Source organism: Tamandua tetradactyla, chromosome 9, assembly GCF_023851605.1.
Source record: "Tamandua tetradactyla isolate mTamTet1 chromosome 9, mTamTet1.pri, whole genome shotgun sequence".
Lineage (NCBI taxonomy): Eukaryota > Metazoa > Chordata > Mammalia > Pilosa > Myrmecophagidae > Tamandua > Tamandua tetradactyla.
In genome coordinates this window covers 267088-289989 of record NC_135335.1, presented here as the reverse complement: position 1 = coordinate 289989, position 22902 = coordinate 267088, and the positions used below count along the sequence as shown (strand labels likewise).

The following is a 22902-nucleotide window of genomic DNA, read 5'->3' as shown; positions in this document are numbered from 1 at the left end:
AAGCAAAATAAAATGAGGAAAAGCAAAACTTCACCCTCTGTAGTTCACACTATAAATATAAATATAAATATAAAATTTTAAATCTACCCTTTCCAGTATTTTAATGCATTTTATTAGTTGAAATAAAAATTGTTAAACATCGTTGTAACCTTTTTTCATTTAACGTGTAACGTGAGCACCTGCCCATGTGCTCACAAGCTCTGAAAGTGTGGTTTTTACACAACTGCATAAACAGTACATGAATACACATATTTCCTCATAATATTTGCTTACAATGTGTGCTGCAAAGTTCAAACACCTATCTCATTACTTTTGATTTTATTTCCTTATGGTGTTTTTTTTTGTTTATTTATGAAACATATCCACATACAAACACAAACATTCTTACCATGTGATCATTCCGTTCTACACATATAATCAGTAATTCACAATATCATCACATAGTTGCATATTCATCATCATCATGATCATGTCTTAGAACATTTGTATCAATTCAGAAAAAGGAATAAAAAGAAAACAAAAAAATTTATACATGCCATACCCCTTGCCCCTTCCTTTCATTTACCACTAGCATTTCAATCGGCTAAATTTATTTTATTTATTTTTCTATTATTTATTTTTATTCCATATGTTCTACTCTTCTGTTGATATAGTAGCTAAAAGGAGCATCAGACACAAAGGTTTTCACATTCACAGAGTCTCATTGTGAAAGCTATATCATTGTTCAATCATCTTCAAGAAACATGGCTACTGGAGCACAGCTCTACATTTTCAGGCAGGTCCCACCAGCCTCTTTAGGATGGTTTTTGAGAAGTGAAATTCATGGACCAAACTATAAACAATTCTAAGGCCTTAGGAACTTATTGCTGAATTACTCTGTGAAGGGGCCGTGCCCATTCCTCTCCGGAGGGCTGGCTGAGAGCTGCTGTGACCAAGGAGCCTCCGTGTGGGGCTGCGGCCTCCCCGCGTTCCTGTCCCGGGAAGCCGCATCTGGGAGGGACTCTGCTGGGGTAGGCACGAGGGGCGGGGTTCCTGCCGCATCACATTGAAATGCGGGGTAAAGCTGAGAGCCGAGCACCAAAGGAACCTGAACCAGGTAAGCCCAGGGCACGCGGCCAGGTTGCCTAAACCATGAAGAAAGTAAAGACAAATCATCGCGGATGGTGAAGGACAGGGCTGGGGGTCACATCGGTGCGGGGGCTGGTTGCTAATGTGCGCCCTGTGCTCCAACACCTGTGGGTTGTGTCCTGGGCTCTGCCGAGGGGTTCGAGGCCCTGTGGCCTGCGGTACAGTCTGCTGGATGCCTCCAATGTCCTCCTTTCTTCCCTAGTAAGGAAAGCCAACATGTAACTGGAAATGAAGGCCTCAGAGAGGGGACAGGGGTGGCCAGTGGAATGTCAGTGAAGGGGCCACGTGTGAGTTGTAAACTGTGCCCTTCAAGGACAGAGCATCCTCCTTCACCCGTTCCTCTTCCTGCTGGCTGGAAGGTGGTGTGATGTGTGGAGCTTGAGCAGCCACCTTGGACCATGTGCTTAGAGGGACAGAGTAGCAAGGTAAAGGGACTTTGGGTCCCTGACTGTGGAACCGCCCTCCAGTTCTGGACCGGCCACCTCCAGACTTGGTTGAGAGGAGAGAGAAATATGCACGCCTGTTTAAACCACCACCATTTAGTCCCCTGCCACCCTCACAGACCTAAAGCTGCTCTCGCACGTGGGAGGGACCCCGCTTCATCTCGGTGGGTGACTGGCTGGCCCCACAGAGCTGCACGAGGTCTGGGCCACGTGCTTCCTCCATTGTCTATGCCACCTGTTCCAGTTTGCTAGCTGCTGGAATGCAATATACCAGAAACGGAACGGCTTTTAAAAAGGGGAATTTAATAAGTTGCTAGTTTACAGTTCTAAGGCCGAGAAAATGTCCCAATTAAAACAAGTCTATAGAAATGTCCAATCAAAGGCATCCAGGGAAAGATACCTTGGTTCAAGAAGGCCAATGAACTTCAGGGTTTCTCTCTCAAGTGAGAAGGCACATGGCGAACACGGCATCATCTGCTAGCTTCCTCTCCTGGCTTCCTGTTTCATGAAGCTCCCCGGGAGGCATTTTCCTTCTCATTCTCTAAAGGTCGCTGGCTCGTGGACTCTCTGCTTCGTGATGCTGCAACATTCTCTGCTCTCTTTGAGTCTCCTTCATTCTCCAAAATGTTTCCTCTTTTATAGGACTCCAGAAACTAATCAAGACCCACCCAAATGGGTGGGAACACGCCTCCACCTAATCCAGTTTAACAACCACTCTTGATTAAATCACATCTCCAGGGAGATGATCTAATTACAGATTCAAACATACAGTTTTGAATAGGGGTTATTCTGCCTTTACGAAATAGGATTTAGATTAAAACATGGCTTTTCTAGGGGACATACATCCTTTCAAACCAGCACACTACCTCAGCGGTCAGTTCTGGACCCGGCCTCTGTCAGAGCCAGCCTAGGGTCCCCCAACCAGGAATGGGGGCAGGGAGCCCAGGGCAAGCACTTGCCAGCTCTGGTCTGAACGGCAGGAGAGGGAGGCTGGGCGCCCACGGGCCCCCCCATCTGCTCCTCCCCCTGCCCCCCCCCATCCCGTGGGTGTTCCCGGACCCCAGCTGCATTACATGCTGTGCCATGTGTGACCAGCACCCTCTGCAGGTTCTCTTGGCCCCTTAGGATGGACAGACGTGTTCAGGACAACGGGCAGGTAGGAGAAGACCCCAAAGTTCGATATTGAAGGTCTGTCTTATTCCTCAACTTTTGTACTTCAGTTTCTTCTCCAAGTATTGAGGCTGGAGCAGGTGGGGGCGAGGGGCCTGGAGGTGGGAAAGGGATGTCCTGGAGCCATGGCCAGAGGGCATGGGGTAGGGGGTGAGCACGGTACCCAGGTGGGGTGGGATCTTCACTGCAGAGGCCCCTCCTGGCCCCCCCCCCCCCCGCCCGCAGAGCACAGCTTTGGAGCTACCTCAACCCAGGGGGGTTCAGTCAACCCCCACCCCTGAGGTGAGGCCCCCTGTGGAGGGTCATGGGGTGCTCGGGGAGGCCCCAGGCCTAGGGACCATCCTGCCCCCCCCAGCCCCTGGAACTACCTGCACCTGTGCTCCCTGCCCAAGGAAGGTCTTTTGAGGCCCGGGAACTTACTGCCCACCCCTCCCGGCTGCTCCCAGGCAAAGGAAGGACCAGGAAGAGGGGCAGGGTGAGGCAGGGGGAGCAGAGGAGGAGGGGCGGAAGAGGAGGGAGGGGCCGGGAGGGAGAGAAGGGTGAGGCCCATACGGAAGTCAGGTGGCAAGCTCCCAGCACTGACACGTCCCTGGCCTCGGCGCGCTCTCCCCAGCATGCAGGTGAGCCCCTGTGGCCGGCACCCCCTCCCGGTGGCCTCTCCCGGCGGCCCTGCCATCATGCCCTGGAAAGCGCAGGGTGCTTCGGTTTGGGGTGGGGGAGGGGTCCCCGCAGCCCAGCACCCCGAAGTGATGGTGACCAAAGCCTACAGAGGCTGAGAAAGGAGCGCGGGGGGGAGGGGGGAGGGGGATGGGGGAAGGGGCTGGCGGCAGGGGTCCTCAGGCTGAAGGCGTGGCGAGAGTGGGGGCCCAGGCCCCCTGTGCAGGGTGTGGAGTTGGGACCCTGGCCCTGGCCTGCCCAGCCCCTGCGCCACTGGGGAAGGTTGGGGGGGAAGCGGAGTCGGGCGGCGGGCACAGGGGTGCCACTGCCGCCCACTGGGCCCCTGTGATTCCGGGCGCCGCCCTCCCGGAGCTGCTGCCTCCGCCCGCCCCTGCGCCCCCCTCCCCGACCCCCAGAGCAGCTGCAGCCCCAGGCCTGGCGCCAGCAGACCTCCCCGGCTCCCAAGCGCCCCAGCAGCCTCCTCCTGGGCTGGAGCCAGCTGGGCTGGCTGGGGTTGCACGGACTGCGCGGCGCTAAGGCAGAGAACCAGCTTTGGCAAAGGGCAGGTGCAGACAGGGGGGCTGACTTGAGCCGCTTCTGCTGGTCTGAGCATGCCCCCCTGCTCAACTCCCTTTCGTGGCTCCCTACTGCCGGGGCTGAAGTCCAAGCTCCCAGCAGCCCAGCAGCCCTCGGAATCTGACTTATGCCAGTCCCTCAGCCTCACCCACTGGCAGCTCCCTTCTGCTTGCTGTCTGCACTCCTACAGAGCTGAAGTGCTGCGGACTACTGAGTCCCTGGGAGTAGGCGTAGTTATTATCAAGTACCTGGAAGTGCTGAGTCACTGGGAATAGCAACTACCCAGTCCCCGAAAGTGCTCAAGTACTGAGTCTCTGGGAGTAGTAAGCACTGAGTCCTCAGAGGGGCTGAGTACTGTGTTGCCAGGAAGAGTAACTACCAAGTACCCAGAAGTCTGGACCCTGCCTCCTGGGACCTGTGCACACATTTCCCTCTGCCTGGAAAGCTGCCCCCAGCATCTGCCTCCTGACTCCTGCTTGCCCCCCAGGCTGCACTGCAGCCCCTGTACCCTATCCCGCCTACCTGTTCCCACCACACAGCCACCTGCTCGGCCTTGCCGCAGGCGGGGTGTCATTCCCAGGTGCCCAGGAGCTCAGCGGTGCCAGCACTGCCCCATGAGGCCCAGGCACAGGGGGCCGCACCCTCAGTGCACATCGGGGGCTGGACGGCCAGATGACAGTCTGAGGGAAGGGATGGACAGATGGACTGAGGCAAGAGGGGCACCCAGGAGGACCGGGTACGGCTCAGCAGCTGTGCCCTGGGCGAGTCTGTGGCTCAGGGCCTGCATCCACTCCGGGGCCCGGCAGGGACAGCCCCACACTTAAGCCTTTTACGACATTGTTATGAACTTTACTTAACAATTTCCAAAATGTGTAGCACCTGCACCCACCAGCCCACACCTCCCCCGCCTGCCCCCTCCCCTGGTAACCTCGGATCTACTCTCTGTCTCTACAAATTGGCTGTCCTCAGACTTCGTACCGAGCAGGGGCCACCACCGTCCTCACGGGCTGCCCATCCTCCTGCTCTGTGCGGTGGCTCAACCCCTCTAGCGTGACGCCACGACTTCTGTTCTCCTATGGCCGGATAAGACTCCACGACGTGGGCGCCCGCGTGGCGTCTGTCCTTCACCTGCGGGCGGGCACTTGGGGGGCTTCCACCTCGTGGTGACTGCGTCAGCTGCTGCAATGAACACGGGGACATGCACGTCTGTCCAGGTCCCCTGTCCACCTTCCTCCAGGGCCTGGACCCAAGCCAAAGGCCGGGTGACCTTAGCTTCGTGGGGCACTGCCGCACGGCTCCCATGGTGGCAGTGCCATTGGGCATCCCCGTGGCAGCCCTCGAGGGGGTCCCCTGGGGATGCTGCCCTTGCCCCCTGCCTGCCCCTGCAGGCCCTGGGGTCCCAGTTCCATCCCTGCTTGTCCTCCAGTCTTTCTGCCTCAGCCCTGGTCCTGGGGGCGGGGAGACCCAGGGCCCTCGCCCAGCATGTGGGGTTGCGCACGCTTTACCAGCCTGGGAGTGACCAGACTCATTCTTTCAGCACGATTCATGAGCACTGCAGGGGCACAGGAGGGTGCGACCCGAGGCCCCCGCCCGCCTGGGGGCTTTCCCTGTTCTGCAACCGTGGCGCCCTGCCTGGAGGCCGCTGCAGGCCTGTGGGTGAAGGGCAGGTTTCTCCAGACCCGCCACCCAGGGACCGGGCGCTGGGGCCACACCTGAGCACAGGAATCGCAGTAGGGGAGGGGCGGGGCCACATGACGGGCATCTAGGGGTCCCTGTGGGCTGGTGGTGGCTGCCCACTCCCTGGAGCGGCACCCGGACTTGCTGTGGGGCCTGGAAGCGGGCGTAGCACCCAGTTTTCTGCTGCCACTGTGGTGCTGCTGCTTTGAGGCTGACACCCTCTGGTTGGATTTCCCAGAGTTCCTGGCAGAGGTGGGGCGAGGGATGTGAAGGGGAGTGAGCTGGGCGCTGTGTGAGCAGGGAGGGGGTGCTTCTGCCCACCTGGGAGTGGAGTACACGCGCCAGATTTAACAAAAACATAAAAACAAACATGCAAAAGACAGGACTTAAAGCTCCATGTACGTTTCAGATAGCTCTGTTTAGGGTTGTGTAGTCTAAGCGTGTCCCGTGCAGGGAGGTGTCTTGTCACTCTGGCTGGGCAACCCATGTGGAGGCGGCAGGTCGGGGAAGGAGAGGATACAGGTGGGGAGAAGAATGGATGCAGCAGAGACCCCCCTTGGGGCTGTATGGAAGGTGCCTGTGTAGGGAGGGGTCTGGGGGACCCTGAAGGGAGGGGCTGTCAGTGGATGGTGGCACCCAAACCTGCTAGCCTGTCGGGGAGCTTGAAATTCCGTGGGGGCTTGTCATGGTGGGAGGCGAAGTGGGCAGGGCGTCGGCTCCCACCCCACGTGGGTGGGGGTTCCTGTCCCCCCGGAAGCTGCCGGTCAGTCCCCGCACCCTCGACACCACACACGCAGTGGGGCCGACACCGTCCAGCCCGCAGCTGGCAGAGGTTGGCGCCCTCCCAGCGGCTGACCTGGTTCCAGCGGGTCCCTATGGCTCCTCCACAACCGCTGAGGCTGCGATGCCTCCTCTGTCTGTCTGTCTGTCTGTCTGCCTCCTTCCTGAGAGCACGAGACCCATGGGCCCCGCCCCTCTTCCTTCTTCCCCACCACGCACCCTTGGCACATGCTAGTCTGCCAGGGGATGCTTCGCCATTTCGGGGCTTTTTACCTTTTCATTTGAAAAAAGGGTGTGCTAGTGGCCTCCCGGCCAGGGCCTGTGCCCGAGGGAGCCGGCAGCCCCCACCGTTCCCTGGGCTCTGGACTCCTCAGCACCCCTGCCAGGGGCAGCTGCTCCTTTGTCCTTGGCCTGGACACTTCCAGGGGTTATTGGGTGCCAGGGAGTGTCAGGTGCCGGGGGCTGACCCCCCTGGTTTCGTGGGTGCCCGTGGTCGCCCCCCCTGGTTTTGTGGGTGCCCGTGGTCGCCCCCCCTGGTTTTGTGGGTGCCCGTGGCCACCCCCCCTGGTTTTGTGGGTGCCCGTGGCCACCCCCCCTGGTTTCGTGGGTGCCCATGGCCTTCCCCTTGAGCGGGTTGGGAGGAGCCTGCCCCGGTCTCTCCGGAGGAGGGGGGGCCCCACCACGGGCTAGGAGGGGACTTTGGCCCCAGCCGCACAGGCATTCAGGCGGGACCGGCCTTTCCCCAGGCGCGGGGCGTGTTCTCACTGTCCCGGTCCGGGCGGCCCCTGTGAGGGACCCGGCGTCTCCCGCGAGGCGTCTGCACATTCGACGGAGACTCGCGGCCGCGTGGATGCAGGGACACCTCCCGTTCACCACCACCCGGGGGTTCCCGAGCTCCCGCCAACGCCACGCGGGCGTCGGCAGGTCTAGGCGTGGGGACGCCTCCCCGCCCTGCGCCTCTGCTGTGGGGTCGCGGCCCTTTTGCCCGCCGCTCGGGTTGGGGCGTTGACTCGCAGGCGCTCTGCACACACCCTGCCGCCTCGGCCCCCTCCCCTCTCGCTGCAGCCTGGCGCACCCCACCTGGGCTCACCAGAGCACTGACGGCCACGGGGCCCCTGGCCGCCTGCGCCCCAGCTCTCCGTCTTACCCTGGAGGAGCCCGTTGTCCCACCTGCAGGTGTCCATCCCTCTCTGCCCCCCAGGGAGAAGAGGACAGCTTTCCACTGATGCCGGCTGGCACCGGGGAGGTGAGCGCCCCTGGCCCTGGCAGGACCCCGTCCCTCCCGCGCGCCCAGCCTCCACCCGCGCCCGCCCTGCCCCCAGCCCCCAGCCCTGCTGCCGGGTGTCGGACCCCGGTCACCTCGTCCCGCAGGCCCGGGGCTCGGAGCCGTGGGACTACGTCCTGGTGGCTGACCAGGCCCGGAGAAGCGCCAGGCGGGACGAGCAGCGGCAGCGGTTCCTGGAGGCGCTGAGGACCAAGGGCCTGCACGTCACGGTGGGCGGGGCGGTGGGCGGGGCGGCGGGCGGCACGGTGCCCCGCTGCGGAGCTGAGCGCGCCCAGGGGGAGGGGGTCTCACGCGCGCCCCTCGCAGGTGGTGGAGGACCCCGAGCAGCTATTCTTTGGGATCCGCGCCGACCGCTCGCGCTGCGCCCTGTACCGCGCACTCCTCGTGCAACCCGATGGCCCCGCCCCCGCCGTCGAGGCCACCACGCGGTGAGCCCCCGCGCACCCGCAGGCCGGTCGACGAGGGAGGGTGGGGTCTAAGCGCCCGGGGTGAGAGGGTCACAAGCACAGCGGTGGGGGCCACGACCGACCCCAACGGCTCCCCAGGACCCCGGCGCCCCTCCCGGGTCCTGGCCTCTTCCCCACAATGTCCCCAAAGCCAACAGGAAACACCTTGCCCCCCATCCTTCGGGAGACCAAGCCGGGAACCCCAGGCCCACACTCCCCCAACACCCCACCCCCGCGCTGCCCTTGAGCTCAGTGGGGGTTCCCTGCCTTCCAGGGCCCCTCAGAGCTCCCCAGGGCCTGCTCCCTGGCTCAGCAAAGAATGGGTCTGGAACCTGGCAACAAGGGGCTCCTGGCTGGCCTGAGGGGCAGATGAGTCCGGGCACCAGAGATGGGAGTGGGAGCAGCAGGTTGTGGAGGAGGGTGGGCTCACGGGAGGGGACCCAGGCATCCAGGGGCTGGTCTCTCAAGAGGGTGCTGGGAGCTGGGTGTCCTGGGCAGGTGCTCAACCTCTCTGGGCCTCAGTCTCCCCACTGGCAGGTGGCCCAATGGGCATAAAGAGCCGTCACATGCATGCAGGTTTACGATGGTGTCCGGGCACTGGGGGCTCCAGAGGCCTTGCTCTTGGAAGTTAGGGTAGGGGGTTGGGAGAGACGGGAGCAGGGCTGAGGGCACCGAGGCAGATGCAGGAGAGGGGAGTGAAGGGTCTGGGCTCAGGACCTGGGGGTCAGACCTGGGGCATCAGGCCTGCGGGACCACCCTGAGTGGCAGGTCTGGTATTTCAGAATCCGTATTGTCCATTCTGTCCTGAATAGCAAGACGGCAGACGGGCGTAAGGAGAGGACCCTGGCAGGGGGGCAGGTGGTGGGCCCAGTGGCTGGGGGGCGAGGGGGTGCTGGGAGGGGGCTGCAGGGCTCCTGCACACCTATCTGACCTGCTGATGCCCTGTGGCCACCAGACACCTTCAATGACTTGGTGAAGGAAGGAGTCTTTGAGATCAGTTTCCCCCTCCACAAGGTGAGAGGCTGGGCTGGGCCTGGGGGGTGGGCCTGGGGGCAGGAGGTTCTCAGTGCCCCCCCTGCACCCAGGAAGACAAGGCCCTGCAGAGATGGGCCCAGTGGAGAAGCATTTTCTGCAAGCAGCCCATTGATGACATCAGGTAAGACGGCTCAGAACAGGCCACCTATGCTGCAGCACACCCACCTGTCTCCCCATGGTGCACCTGAGCCTCACCTGTGAGCCCCCAAGGGGACTCGTGCCCCTACGACATGTTTGTACCTGCTTTAGACCACCTGTGCCCCCACCACAGCCATTCACGCCCAACGGGTGTTTCTGCACCCTGAGAGCATGGAGCTGCGCCTAGGTCTTGTGCCCCCATGCCCGCATGTGGACATGCCCACCACCGCCTCCCTGGTGGGGGCCGCCCTCTCAGGCCCTCACCCGTGCCGTGCCCACAGGGACTACTTTGGGGAGAAGGTGGCACTGTACTTCGCCTGGCTGGGCTGGTACACCACCATGCTGGTGCCTGCCGCTGTGGTGGGCCTCGTCGTCTTCCTGAGTGGGTTCTCCCTCTTCACCTCGAGCCAGATCAGGTGGGTGGGGGGCGGGGACTGGGCGTGGCCTGTGGGGGTTGGCTGGGAGGGCAGGGGCGTGGAGCGTGGGGCGGGGCCTGCAGGGGCAGGCGGGGCCCGGAGGGGGAGGAGCCTGCAGGGGCGGCCTGCACAGGGTGGACCGGCACAGCTGGGTCCTGTGTCCCCAGCAAGGAGATCTGTGAGGCCCACGATGTCCTCCTGTGTCCTCGTGGGGACCACGGGCGCACGTTCCAGAGACTGTCTGACACCTGCACCTTCGCCAAGGTTGGCTGCCCCTCGGCAAGGGGTCCGTGCCAAGGTCGCATTACACCCTATGGAAGGGCTGGACTGGTCCCACAGATGGGGAAACTGAGGCATGCACCTGTAGAGCTGGCCAGACTGTCCTGTGGATCCAGAGCTTATTTTTTCTCAGCTGGGGTGATGACGGGGTGGCAGGGGAAACCCTGGCCCCTACCCCACTCCCCCACTTCGTCGACAAGCCCGACTCCCCCACTCCCCCACCTCCTTGACAAGCCTGCCTCCCCCAGCTCACCCACCTCTTTGACAACGAGGGCACAGTGCTGTTTGCCATTTTCATGGCCCTGTGGGGTGAGTCACTGAGGGCACCCCCGAGGGTCCCGGGGCGGGGGCCACTCCCATCCCGGAGGGGCACCATGTGACGCCCACCCCTCATGCCTGGATGGCAGCCACGGTGTTCCTGGAGATCTGGAAACGGCGGCGAGCCCGCGTGGTCCTACACTGGGACCTGTACGGGTGGGACGAGGAGCAGGTGAGGCGGGACGGGCGGGACCCAGAGGGCCAGCACCTGGGACGGGACGCGTCTGCTCCGGGCTGGCCTGACCTGTGTCCTTGCAGGAGGAAATGGCGCTGGAGCTGGTCAGCTGCCCCGAGCAAAAGCTGCGGCTGCACCAGCACTCCTTCCTGCGCAGCGCCGCCGTGCTCCTGCTGGCCCTGCTTGTGGTGGGCCCGAGGGCGCCTGGGCCTGCCCACCCCTACATCCCCCACCTGCACCCACATCCCCCGCCCCCGCCATCCCCCGCCCGACCCCACCTCGTGTGCACCCCCCGCGGCGTGCCCACCCTTACCCTGTGTGCCCCCAGATCTGCTTTATCATCGGCCTGGCCCACTTCCTCGTGGTGTACCGCGTCCTGGCCGCCGCCCTCTTCAGGAGCTCCCCCTGGCCCTTCCTGGAGGAGCAGGTGACCACAGCCGTGGTGGCCACCGGGGCCGTCGTGCACTATGTCACCATCGTGATGATGACCAAGGTGTGGGGGCGCTGGGAGGGAGCGTGTGGAGGGGCCGGCTGGGTGGGGGCTGCATCCAGGCCCAGTGTGAGCCCCGCTCGGTCCCACAGATCAACCGGTATGTCGCCCAGAAGCTGTGTGACTTAGGTAAGCCCGCGGCCGGGCAGGGGCTGGGCGCTCCTGCTGGGGTCTTGGAACCGGGGCCCGGCGGGTGCGGGGCCAGCCCGGCGCAGGCGCAGGTTTCGACTGCCCCCCTTGCAGAGCAGCCGAGGACGCTGCGGGAGCGGGAGAGAAAGTTCACGGTCAGGTTCTTCGTGCTGCAGTTCTTCACGCACTTCTCCTCGCTCATCTACATCGCCTTTATCCTGGGCAGGTGAGGGGCGGCCGCGCCCTCCCACCCTCCCCTCCCTCGGTCTCAGCTCCCCATTGTCACAAAGGGAAATGCCCGCGTTCTCTAATTTTTAAACTAACTCTTGCTCAGAGAAAGCACCAGCCCACACAGACCTGGCGAAGCCCGGCGTGCCCCGCCCCCCGCCCGAACCCACAGAGGCAGCTCAGGTGGCCAGGGCTGTCCACACTTCCCGCACGCGTGCACACGCCCTCGCTGACATGTGTGGTTTTGCGTCATAAATCATGCTCTCTGCTCTCTCTGCTTTGGATGCCAAAAACAGCCCCTCGCCGCGCAGGTGTGAGCGGCTAAGGCACAGAGGGCCCCTGAGACGGTGTGAGCCTGGGCGTGTCCAGCATTTTCAATTCCGAGCTTCATAAACAAAGCTCTGTGTAACACACACACTCGCACCCTCGGCCTCTCACATAGGCACACACACTTATCCACACGCACTTGGACTCATACTCACACCCACATTCATACTCCTGGACACATTCAAACATACTCATTTGGATGCATGCACACACACTTGGATGCATGCATACACTCACACTTGTGTGCATGCACAAACACCTGGAGGTATGTGTACGCACACACATACCTGGATGCATGCACACACACACATACCCTTCCCTCACTTCAGCTTCCTCATTAGGAAAACGAGCCTTTCTGGATAAATCAGTAGGTCACACATTACGAGTTCACATTCTGTGTTCCTTGAAGAAAATACCTGCCAACCCCCTTTGTGTCTGCATAAATGTACAGTAGTCTCAGCCCTCAGGGAGATCCCTCACAGGGCAAAAGCGCCCCAGGATCCTGTGGCCCCCCAGCCCCGCCTCCTGGCATTTGTTTGTAGATTGGAGTGTCTGAATCAACCACTTAGTTTTCTTTGATTTTGTTTTTCCACACTTTCCATGTCTTTGTGGTATTGTCCCAGTTTCTGGGTTTTTTTCTCAACTTTATTTTCCACCGTTCCGTTGGACTTTCTGCTGGTGGTGATGATGGGGTGCTCTGTCGGGTGCTGGGAGCCCCTCACCTCCTCCACTCTGGCCCGGCTGCTGTCCCTCCGTCTCTGCGGCTGGGGCTGTCCCTGGGCGCTGAACTGAGCTGCGTGTGGCCCCCAGAGCTCCACTCAGGACCCCTGGCTCTGTCGGTGCCAAGGGGACTCAGGCTGGGCGGGAGGGAGCCTAATGGGCAGGGTCTCATGCCCAGCGGGGGAGGGGCGTGTGGATCCGTGCCCTGTGCCCAGCGGGGGAGGGGCGTGTGGATCCGTGCCCTGTGTCCAGCGGGGGAGGGACGGCGTGGATCCGTGCCCTGTGTCCAGCAGGGGAGGGACGGCGTGGATCCGTGCCCTGTGTCCAGTGGGGTAGGGATGGCGTGGATCCGTGCCCTGTGTCCAGCGGGGGAGGGGCGTGTGGATCCGTGCCCTGTGTCCAGCGGGGGAGGGGCGTGTGGATCCGTGCCCTGTGTCCAGCGGGGGAGGGGTGTGGATCCGTGTCCTGTGTCCAGCGGGGGAGGGACGTGTGGATCCGTGTCCTGTGTCCAGCGGGGGAGGGGCGTGTGGATCCGTGTCCTGTGTCCAGCGGGGGAGGGGCGTGTGGATCCGTGTCCTGTGTCCAGCGGGGGAGGGGCGTGTGGATCCGTGTCCTGTGTCCAGCGGGGGAGGGGCGTGTGGATCCGTGTCCTGTGTCCAGCGGGGGAGGGGCGTGTGGATCCGTGTCCTGTGTCCAGCGGGGGAGGGGCGGTATGGATCCGTGTCCTGTGTCCAGCGGGGGAGGGGCGTGTGAATCCGTGTCCTGTGTCCAGCGGGGGAGGGATGGCGTGGATCCGTGTCCCATGTCCAGCGGGGGAGGGGCGTGTGGATCCGTGCCCTGTGTCCAGCGGGAGAGGGAGGCTGCCCCCCGGCTCGGCCCTATGACCAGGCCTCTGGTTGTTCACGGCCTCAGACAGCCTTGGTGTCCCGAGGGACGTGGGTGGCGTGGGAAGCAGCCCTGCCTCCCACCCAGTCACCGGCCACTCCACGCCTGGGGCTCTGAGGCCCAGCTCGTGGCTGCAGGGTCTCCCCAGCTCCTGCTCAGTGAGGGGGCCTGGGGGGGGATCCCGCTGCACGGCCCACTCGGGGGCAGGGGTCTTTCCATTTTAAAAGTGTCGGCGTTGACCCTCAGCGAGGCTCAGCTGTCAGGTGTTCCTCGACCTTTGTCTTCTCCTAAAATTGCCTGTTGGTTCTGGGGTAATGGGCTCTCCTGGGCGATTCCCGCGTGGGGAGTGGGAGGGCAGAACTACTTTCCTCTTGCTGCCTCGGCAGGGTCACACATTGCTTTGCTGCTCTCTCCCCGCAGGGGTTTATCTTCCACTTACCAGCCCAAGTACGTGTGGTTAAAAAAAAAAAAAGGCGAGAATTTGTAAGAAAAATCATCTCCCCACCCCTTTGCAGAAACACCTCAGAAGCAATGTCCCCCCAGCCCTGCTGGTCCTGTGTGCTCACCTACCTGCGTGCAAACACTCTCACACCAGTCCTGCACACCCACCACACCCCCCCCCACATACTCCACACACAAACCCGCCCACGCGCCCACACCTATTCCCGTCAGCACATCATCTCCTTCTCCCATCTCCCAGGATCTGGGAGTCAAATTAGTTTTAGTTCTGCCGGTCACCCTCGCTCTTTACATGATGATCGTTATTTCCCCACCCCTCTTAGGCAGTACTTAGATTTGCTTTTATTTAAGGCTTCAGGGCCTCCTCCTCCACCTTCCTTCCCAGTCTCCACGCCCGGGCACCGGCAAGCAGGGCTGCTCAGATTCTCCCACGGAGGTCCGGCAGCCTTGGTTAAGCCTGTGCTTTGGTACGAGGAAATTCGAAAAGCTGAAAACCGACATTCCGTGCTTTCGTTCCCACACGAACCCCTCTGTGGGACAAGCGACATAGGGTTGCACTTCTTTTTTTAAGTTCGATGTCACAACCCTGAGGCTATTTGCAGGAGCAGTTTTCTAACATCAAGGCCAAGTGGATTCTCCTTTATTTGAGTCCCATAAAATCCTGTCCTATATTACTTGGCCTCATATCTGGGCCATTTCCTTATTTACAGCTCTTTATTGTCTAATTGCCTTTTTTTTTTTTTTCTTGCATGCTTTTATCATGGCCTGGGTTGACCAGGCCTCGCAATCTCCTCACCTATTGCATGGACCCCTCTTTTGCTGGTCACTCTCCAGGCGCCTGTCTTCCTGGGGCTTCCCTCTGCCCATTTTCTGGGTTGGATTCCCAAGCCACCTTCTTTCTTTCTTTTCTTTTTTAACATCAGACAGTTGTTTTTTATTAAGAAACCATGGTAGAGATTTTGTTCTGTTTCACATTTACACATTTACCAGGGTTATGTTATTTAATAGATAAAATATAACATATCTTATTTGTCCAACCTTTCTTTTAAAGTTTTTCCTTGTTACAGATGGAGCTGTGACCTATAATTGGGCACATAGAGTTTTTTTTTTCCTTTGTAATAATTATATATTTTTCTAACTGTGTTAACTTTAATTCCCCACAGCACCTTGGCAATGTTGAAAACAAAAATACAAATACAAGGATATACTCCATTTTAGCATTTTATGCATGAGCATATATCACACATATTTGGGGGAACAGTTTTGACAACAGGAATAACCTTAAGCAATGGACAAAATAGAAATCAGATAACTGGTTATGATTCCCACCCCCAAATTTTTGGAGGCATCACTCAAGGGACACCAAGTCTGGTAAAAACCAACACAAGATGGAGCACATAATGCTTTTAAGGAAGTATTAGAGCAAAGAAGCGTACCTGACAATTTGACTGTTTCTGTGATCTGTAGCTTTTTAAGAGTAACTAAACCATAGCTAACACCATACCATTACTTAATATCATACAGATAAGTATAGAATATAACATGGACAGTGACAACATTGTCAAATTTTTAGGAATTTTATAAAATTTCTAAATACATGAATAATATTTTACCTATACAAATTTAACCAGCAACAGGACAGAAAATCCCTTTAACCACTGTAATAATTCCCAAACACCTCCTATGCTATAGGTTAGACTGCTTTAGCACCCTACTTACACATGGTGAAAGAAAAAAATCTTTTTTTTTTTTTTAATTGCATGGGCAGCACTGGGAATTGAACCCGGGTCTCTGGCATGGCAGGTAAGAACTCTGCCTGCTGAGTCACCATGGCCTGCCCAAGAATAAATTATTTTTAACAGTTTTTCTGTTAGCAGTGAGAAGACTTGTCTTCTGAAATAAAAGATAATGCCTACACAAACATTAACAAGGATATTATTCTGATGTCCATGTTATTTTTAAAAATATTTTAATTATAAACAACAAACAAACATACAAACATTCTTGACATACAGACATTCTTGACATGCTATACAATCAATGGCTCACAATATCATCACATAGTTGTGTATTCATCACCATGATCATTTTTTTAACATCTGCATCTCTCCAGCAAAAGAAAGAAAAAAGAAAAACTCATACAAACCATACCCCAACCACTCCCTAGTATTTCAATCTACTCAATTTATTTTAACCTTTGTTCCCCCATTATTTGTTTATTTCTTATCCATACTTTTTACTCATGTGTCCATACCATAGATGAAAGGAGCATCAGACACAAGGTTTTCACAATCACATAACACATTGCAAAAGCTATATCATTATACCTTCATCTTCAGGAAACATGGCTACTGGAGCACAGCTCTACAGTTTCAGGCACTTCCCTCTAGCCTCTCTAATATACCCTAAACTAAAAAGGGATATCTGTAGAATGTGTAAGAATAACCTCCAGGATAACCTCTTGACTTTGTTTGAAATCTCTCAGCCACTGACACTTTATTTTGTTTCATTTCTCTCTTTCCCCTTTTGGTTGAGAAAATTTTCTCAATCCCTTGATGCTGAGTCTCAGCTCATTCTAGGATTTCTGTCCCATGTTGCCAGGAGGGTTTACACCTCTGGGAGTCATGTCCCATGTAGACAGGGGGAGGGTGGTGAGCTCATCTGCCACGTTGGCTGAGAGAGAGAGGCCACATCTGAGCAACAAAAGAAGTTTTCTGGGGGTGACTCTTAGGCCTAATTTTAAGTAGGTAAGCCTGTCCTTTGCGGGGATAAGTTCCATAGGGACAAACCCCAAGATCGAGGGCTCAGCCTATTAATTTGGTTGTCCCCATTGCTTGTGAGAATATCAAGAATTCTCCACATGGGGAAGTTGAATTTTCCCCCCTTTCTCTCCATTCCCCCAAGAGAACTTTACAAATACTTCGTTATTCACTGTTCTGGGATTTATCAGGGCATCATGCTAACCTGGACAAACCTACAAAATCTTATCCTGTTATCAAGTTTCCATGTATTTATGCCACCTTCTTTCTTGCTTTTTGCTCTCATTTGTCTAAGAAAGTATATTTGGGAAGCAAAATTTCTGAATCCTCCTGTCTAAAAATGACATTATTCTGCTCCTCCACAATTGACAGGACTGGGTACAGAAATACCCACATTATAAAGTATTCAAAAAGTCTTCCCTTCAGAGCTTTAAGGCATCACTCTCCTAAAAGTGGAGTTTTGTCCTTTCCCAGGCAGCCTATCTTTTTCCATCCAGAGGCTGTGGGGTCTTCGCTTGAAACCAGCAACAGTCTTGGGTGGGTCTTTTCCTCATTCACTGTGCTGGGTGAACCCTTCCAGATCTGTAAATTCATCTTGTACTTCTTTTTTTAAATAACTGTTCACAGGATTTTTTTCTCCCCTGCTGTCTGTTTATGGAACTACTGGTTCTCTTGGGTTTGTCTTCTCTATTTCTTACCCTCTCTCCTATCAGTCCATCTGTGTGTCTCATTGTTCTACATTTGGGAGCTTGCCTTCACTTTTCGCCTATTGATACATATTTTTTAAGTTTGACAGTTAAAGTCTTAATTTCCAAGTGTTCTTTTTTATGTTTTTTTGTTCATTTTGCATTTGTAGCCTCCTTTTCTTTTTTATAGATGCAGTATTTTCTTGAGCATTTCTTGAGGATCTCAGTCAGTTATTTTCCCTTAAGTTCCCATCTGCTCCCTAATGAGCTCATTTCGTAGAGGAGCCGTTTCTCTGTTCACTGGGGTTGTGCTGTGCCGTGGGGGCTGGAGGCAGCGTGGCCAGCCCGTAGGGCTCAGGCCTAGGCACTGGGCGGGTCAGCTGACAGAGCGCAGCTCCCACCTGCCTCACGGTCACTATACCCTACCTAACCAGACGTCCTTACCCTCAACTCAGTGTGCTTGGCCACTCCCTGGGGTCGCCACACCTAACCTCGGGCCAGGACGTCTGACTTGGGCCTGGGGGCTGCGGCTGCCTCTGGTCCGGGGGGGAAGGAGGGAAAAGCCTCTCCAGTGTCCAGGCCATTCCGGAGGCAAGTCCCATTTTTATGTCGCGAGGCTTGCTGGCATGTCCCTTTATGGTTTCTGTTTTCCATGCCATGCTCGAAAGGGGTTGCCCTCAAGATTAGAGTGGGTCACGGTCTGTGTAGGTGTCTGTGCTTTTGAAAGGTAACCTTTCAAGTCTGCTTCCTAACCTACTTGCACAGGGGGCAAGAAGGAAGCTTGTGCAGTTTTCTAGATGTCAGCTGGTTCTCCCCAAACCATTTCCTGGCTAATCCAAAACCTCCATCCCCAGTGAAAAATGCCTTCTCTGCAAATATCAAATTCCATTATTCACTTACATATTTTCGTATTTTTCACGGATTCTGTTAATTCCAGGGCTAGTGCCTTATGCTACTATTTTTGCTTTATGCCTTACTGTCTGTTCTAGTTTGCTAGCTGCCTGAATGCAATATACCAGAAACGGAATGGCTTTTAAAAGGGGGAATTTAATAAGTTGCTAGTTTACAGTTCTAAGGCTGAGATAATTTCCCAATTAAAGCAAGTCTATAGAAATGTCCAACCAAAGGTATCCAGGGAAAGATACCTTGGTTCAAGAAGGCCGATGAAGTTCAGGGTCTCTCTCACCTGAGAAGGCACATGGTGAACACAGTCAGGGCTTCTCTCTCATCTGGAAGAGCACATGGCGAGCACAGTATCATCTGCTAGCTTTCTCTCCTGGCTTCCTGTTTCATGAAGCTCCCTGGGAGGTGTCTTCCTTCTTCATCTCCAAAGCGCTGGCTGATGGACTCTCTGCTTCATGGTGCTGCAGCATTCTCTGCTCTCTCTGAATCTCCTTCATTCTCCAAAATGTCCCCTCTTTTATAGGGCTTCAGAAACTAATCAAGACCCACCCGAATGGGTGGAGACATGTCATCACCTAATCCAGTTTAACAAATAGGGATTAGAAGACATGGCTGCCTTTACAAAGTGGGATTAGGATTAAAACATGGCTTTTCTAGGGTTCATATATCATTTCAAACCAGCACACTGTCTGATGGTGCCAGCTGCGATCCCTTATTCTTTTGTTTTGCTTTTTTAACTTTACTTATAGACATTTATTCTTCTAGATGAATTTTGGAGTCATTTTATCAAGTACCACAAAATTCCCAGGAATTTACCTTATCTGAAGATTGCACATTTTTTTAGGGAGAGGCGGCACGGACACCGTAACCATGGGTTTGCACGTGTCTGCGTGAGAAGTTCCCACGAGCTCACTCTCTTACCTCCACAGATTTGTTTATACCTTCCAGTTCTGGAGGCCGGAGGTCTGACGGGGCCGGGCTCAGGTCAGGGTGTTGCAGGCCGGCTGTGCCCGTGAGGCCCAGCAGTGGCCCTCAGTCCCCAGCTCACCCTCGGGCCTCAGGCTGCTGTCCTTGGGCTGCATCTCTCCGGATCTCCCTCCTGGGCCTCCTGGACCCCTGAAGGACCTCCGTCCCTCCACGGTCAGCTGGGTGCCCAGGCCCGGCCCTCTGTGCCGGCGGCCAGCCCCGTGTCCCAGACACAGAGGGGGTCCTTCTGCCCGAGATCAGGGTCCTCGTTCAAGGTCCCCTGCTCTGCAGAGAGGCCGTACTTTTCTCCAAGCGGGTTTCCCGAGTTTCTGGGAGTTCCACTGGCCGTTTTGTTTTTCCCGGTGTCTCTGACAGTGATTTCCTCGTCTGTGGCTGCGGGCAGAGTGTGCACACACCCGACCTGCGGGCTCGGCTTGGCTTACTTCCCTTTTCCTTTCCCCTCCCTCCCAGGATCAACGGCCACCCCGGCAGGACCGTGCGCCTGGCGGGCCAGTGGAAGCTGGAGGAGGTCAGTCTGTCCCTGAGGCCGCACTGCCGGTGCCCGGGGTGGGAGGGGTCACAGGACACGTGGCTGCTCTGAGAGGGGGGCGCTGGGTGTGGAGACCCCAGCCCAGGGAAGGAGATCCACCCGGCAGGAGCTGGGCCGGGTGCGCCTGCAGGCAAGGGGAGCCATTGGGGGAAGGGGTGGGGGGAAGGGGTAAGAGGGGTGGGGGAAGGCAGGGAGGAGCAGGACAGCACGGCTGGGCTTGGAGACCTGGGAGGAAGCCTGAGGCTGTGCCTGGGGAGCGTCCACAAGAGATACCCGCTGACTTTGGGAACACCCCCCATCTGTAAACCCCCTCCTGGAGCCTCCTCCCCTCCTCCCCCCCAGCCCCTCCCAACCCCCCGCCCCGCAGTGCCGCCCCTGGGGCTGCACGATCCCCCCCGCAGTGCCGCCCCCGCGGCTGCATGATGCCCCCCCCCCCCGCAGTGTCACCCCAGCGGCTGCATGATGGACCTGTCGGTGCAGATGGCCGTCATCATGGGTCTGAAGCAGACGCTCAGCAACTGCATGGAGTACCTGGGCCCGTGAGCAGCACCCCGCCCCCAGCGCCCGTCCCGCTCCCGGGCTCCCGAGATCCGGTCCCTACCGGCCCGCATTGCCCGCAGGTGGCTGGCGCTCCGGCTGCGGCTCTGGAGGCGGGGGTGCGCGCGCGGGGACGCGGTGCTGCGTGAGTGGCAGCGCAACTACCTGCTCAACTCCGTGCACATCTTCAGCCTGTTCGACGAGTTCATGGAGATGAGTGCGCGCGGGCGGGGCGGGGCGCGGGCGGGCGGGGGCGGGGCGGGAGGGTCCTCCAGCCGGCGTGACTGCCCCGGCCCTGCAGTGATCCAGTACGGCTTCACCACCATCTTCGTGGCCGCCTTCCCGCTGGCCCCGCTGCTCGCGCTCCTCAGCAACCTCGTGGAGATCCGGCTGGACGCCATCAAGATGCTCCGGCTGCAGCGGCGTCTCGTGCCGCGCAAGGCCAAGGACATCGGTGAGCGGCCCGACGGGGTGGACATGCTCCAGGGACTCTCACCACCTCAGCCGTGGAAATGATGTTTCTCCCAGTAGGCACAGCCCTCACAAGCCCTTGCCCGGGTCTGCCTGGGATGGAAGCTGGCCTTGGGGGAACTCAGCCCCCAGTAGGAGTCAGGACTAGGTGGACTTTGCTGCCTCCCCCACCCAGGGGGAACTCCCCCCCCCCCCCCAGGGTGGGCCTGGGGATGTGCCCAGCCACTGGGGCAGGAACTGAGCGAGGTGACTCCATCCAGCCCCAGAGATGCTGGGATAGGCGTGGAGAGCTCTAGGGGCCCCAGATTAAAGGGTTCTCACCCTGAGGGGCCCCCAAGAGGTGGAACAGACGGGAGTTGCCTGGGGGTCTGGGCTGGGGGCTGCCGCTCGGACTGCAGGCTGGGTGCACTCACCCCAAGCTTGGCCCAGGGACCTGGCTGCAACTGCTGGAGGCCATAGGCGTGCTGACCGTCATCACCAATGGGGCAGTCATCGCCTTTACATCCGAGTTCATCCCCCGTGTCGTCTACAAGTACCGCTACGGCCCCTGCCAACATGGGGCCCAGCCTGGCGTCAAGTGAGGGCACCCAGAGCCTCTGCTGCCAGGGATCTCTGGGAAATCCTGGCCCGGGCACAGTTGGGCCCCAGGGGACTGCCCGGTTCTGAGGGGCCCAGGCCCAGGGGCTTCAGGGCAGACATCACGGGGTGGGGAGGGGGTCGGGGGAGGCTCGGCTTTCTCCGCTTCCGCCATGTGGGTCTGCCCGGTCAGGCCTTGCTGTCAGACTCACCCCCAGGGGGTGCTCCGCAAGACCCCCCACATCCCCCAGTCTCTCCACTCAGTGCAGGCCCCCTGCACCCTCCCCCACCAGTATGCCATCTTCCACATGGGGAAGGAGGGAGGAGGTCTGGGGCGTGCTCCCATCCCGGGGATCCCAGGACTCCTGGCTTCCAGCTTGCTGTGCAGGACGCAGCAGGGGAGCCTGGAGGGTCTGGCAGTGCCCGAGAGCAGCCACCCCTCCTTGCTGAGTGCAGGCCCCCTGCAGCCCACTCCTGCCCACGCCCTCTGCCCGCAGCTGCCTCACAGGCTACGTTAACCACAGCCTGTCCGTGTTCTACACCAAGGACCTCAGGGACCCCGTCCAGCTGGAAGGCTTGGAGAATGTCACAGAGTGCAGGTTTGCAGCCCCCACCCCACGCTCGGCCAGCCCTCTGGAAGCCCCCTGCCAACCCCGTGCGTGTTCCCACCCCAGGTACCGCGACTACCGCAATGCCTCCGACTACAACCTCTCCGAGCAGTTCTGGGTTCTCCTAGCCATCCGCCTGGCCTTTGTCATTGTCTTCCAGGTGGGCCGCAGCCAGGGGTCGCGGGCGGGGCCCTCCTGCCTGGCTCCCAACCGCGAAATCCCTGCCCAGCCTCCCCGCTCAGCCCTGGCCTTGGCTAGGCCTCCCTTGACCCCTGACCCCTGGCCCCCAGCACGTGGCCTTGTGCATTAAGTTCATCGCCGCCTGGCTTGTGCCTGACGTCCCTCAGTCGGTGAAGAACAAGGTCCTGGAGGAGAAGTACGAGAGACTCCTGGCCAAGATGTGGTTCAGGGGGCAGGGGCCGGGCGAGGCCCGCTCCTCCCCAGCCACGCCCCACTCCAGCCCCAGCTGTAGGAGCACGGATGTATAGGGGCTGCAGCCGGCCAGAGCTGAGCATCCGAGCACCCCCCCCCCCCCCCCGGTGGCTGTGGGGTGGGAAGGGTATGGGATCTGCAAGGCCTGTGCAGCCCTGACATGAACTCTTGGTGGCCCCCTGACCCATTTTTCTCCCAGGACCAGGGACTGGGGCTGCTATCTTAGAGCTGGGGGTCGGGGGCCCCCAGGCAGCACAGTGCAGGGCCCCAGGCCCATTTTTCTAATGAATAAACCTATCAGGGCCCTGGCGGGAGCTGGCCAGGCCCTGCCACACCTCTGCCCTGCTGGACAGGGGGCGAATGATGCCCCTCTGGCCTCTCAGCCAGCCATACATTCTGTAATAAAATAAAATCGTTTGTGTTGTTTGGAAGCCTACGTGCTGTAGAGACAGAGTGTCCGGTGGAGGCAGGTGTCCTGGGCCCAGAGCCAGCAAGGGCCAAGAGAGGCCGCCAGGTGCTGCCCTGGGGGGCTTCCTCCCAGGCCCTCCCTCCCTGCACCTGGAGCTTGGAGGTGGCCAGGGAAGTGTGAGGTACAGGGAGGGCTGGGGATCAAGTAAGGCTTCCTGGAGTAAGGGGAGGCCTAGGGGAGCAGG

The 22902-nt window shown here is 58.3% G+C and overlaps 1 protein-coding gene across 2 annotated transcripts; it reads left to right on the top strand.

Moving 5' to 3' along the window:
• Positions 1-3305: 3305 nt before the first annotated feature.
• On the top strand, positions 3306-22703 carry ANO9 (anoctamin 9). Of its 2 annotated transcripts, XM_077115225.1 has the most exons (23): positions 3306-3361; positions 7633-7677; positions 7803-7925; positions 8023-8144; positions 8945-8991; positions 9118-9176; positions 9248-9318; positions 9617-9751; positions 9919-10015; positions 10279-10339; positions 10438-10520; positions 10607-10711; positions 10852-11016; positions 11106-11142; positions 11257-11368; positions 19547-19604; positions 20067-20164; positions 20246-20379; positions 20464-20616; positions 21063-21210; positions 21707-21808; positions 21884-21977; positions 22108-22703. In XM_077115225.1, the coding sequence occupies exons 1-23, from the start codon at positions 3356-3358 to the stop codon at positions 22303-22305; spliced, it is 2253 nt and encodes a 750-aa protein (XP_076971340.1). In that variant the 5' UTR covers positions 3306-3355; the 3' UTR covers positions 22306-22703. The 2 variants fall into 2 exon arrangements, with proteins under 2 accessions (XP_076971340.1, XP_076971341.1); XM_077115226.1 differs by lacking the exons at positions 3306-3361; positions 7633-7677; positions 8945-8991 and having other exon boundaries at positions 7815-7925.
• The last annotated feature ends 199 nt before the right edge of the window (positions 22704-22902 follow it).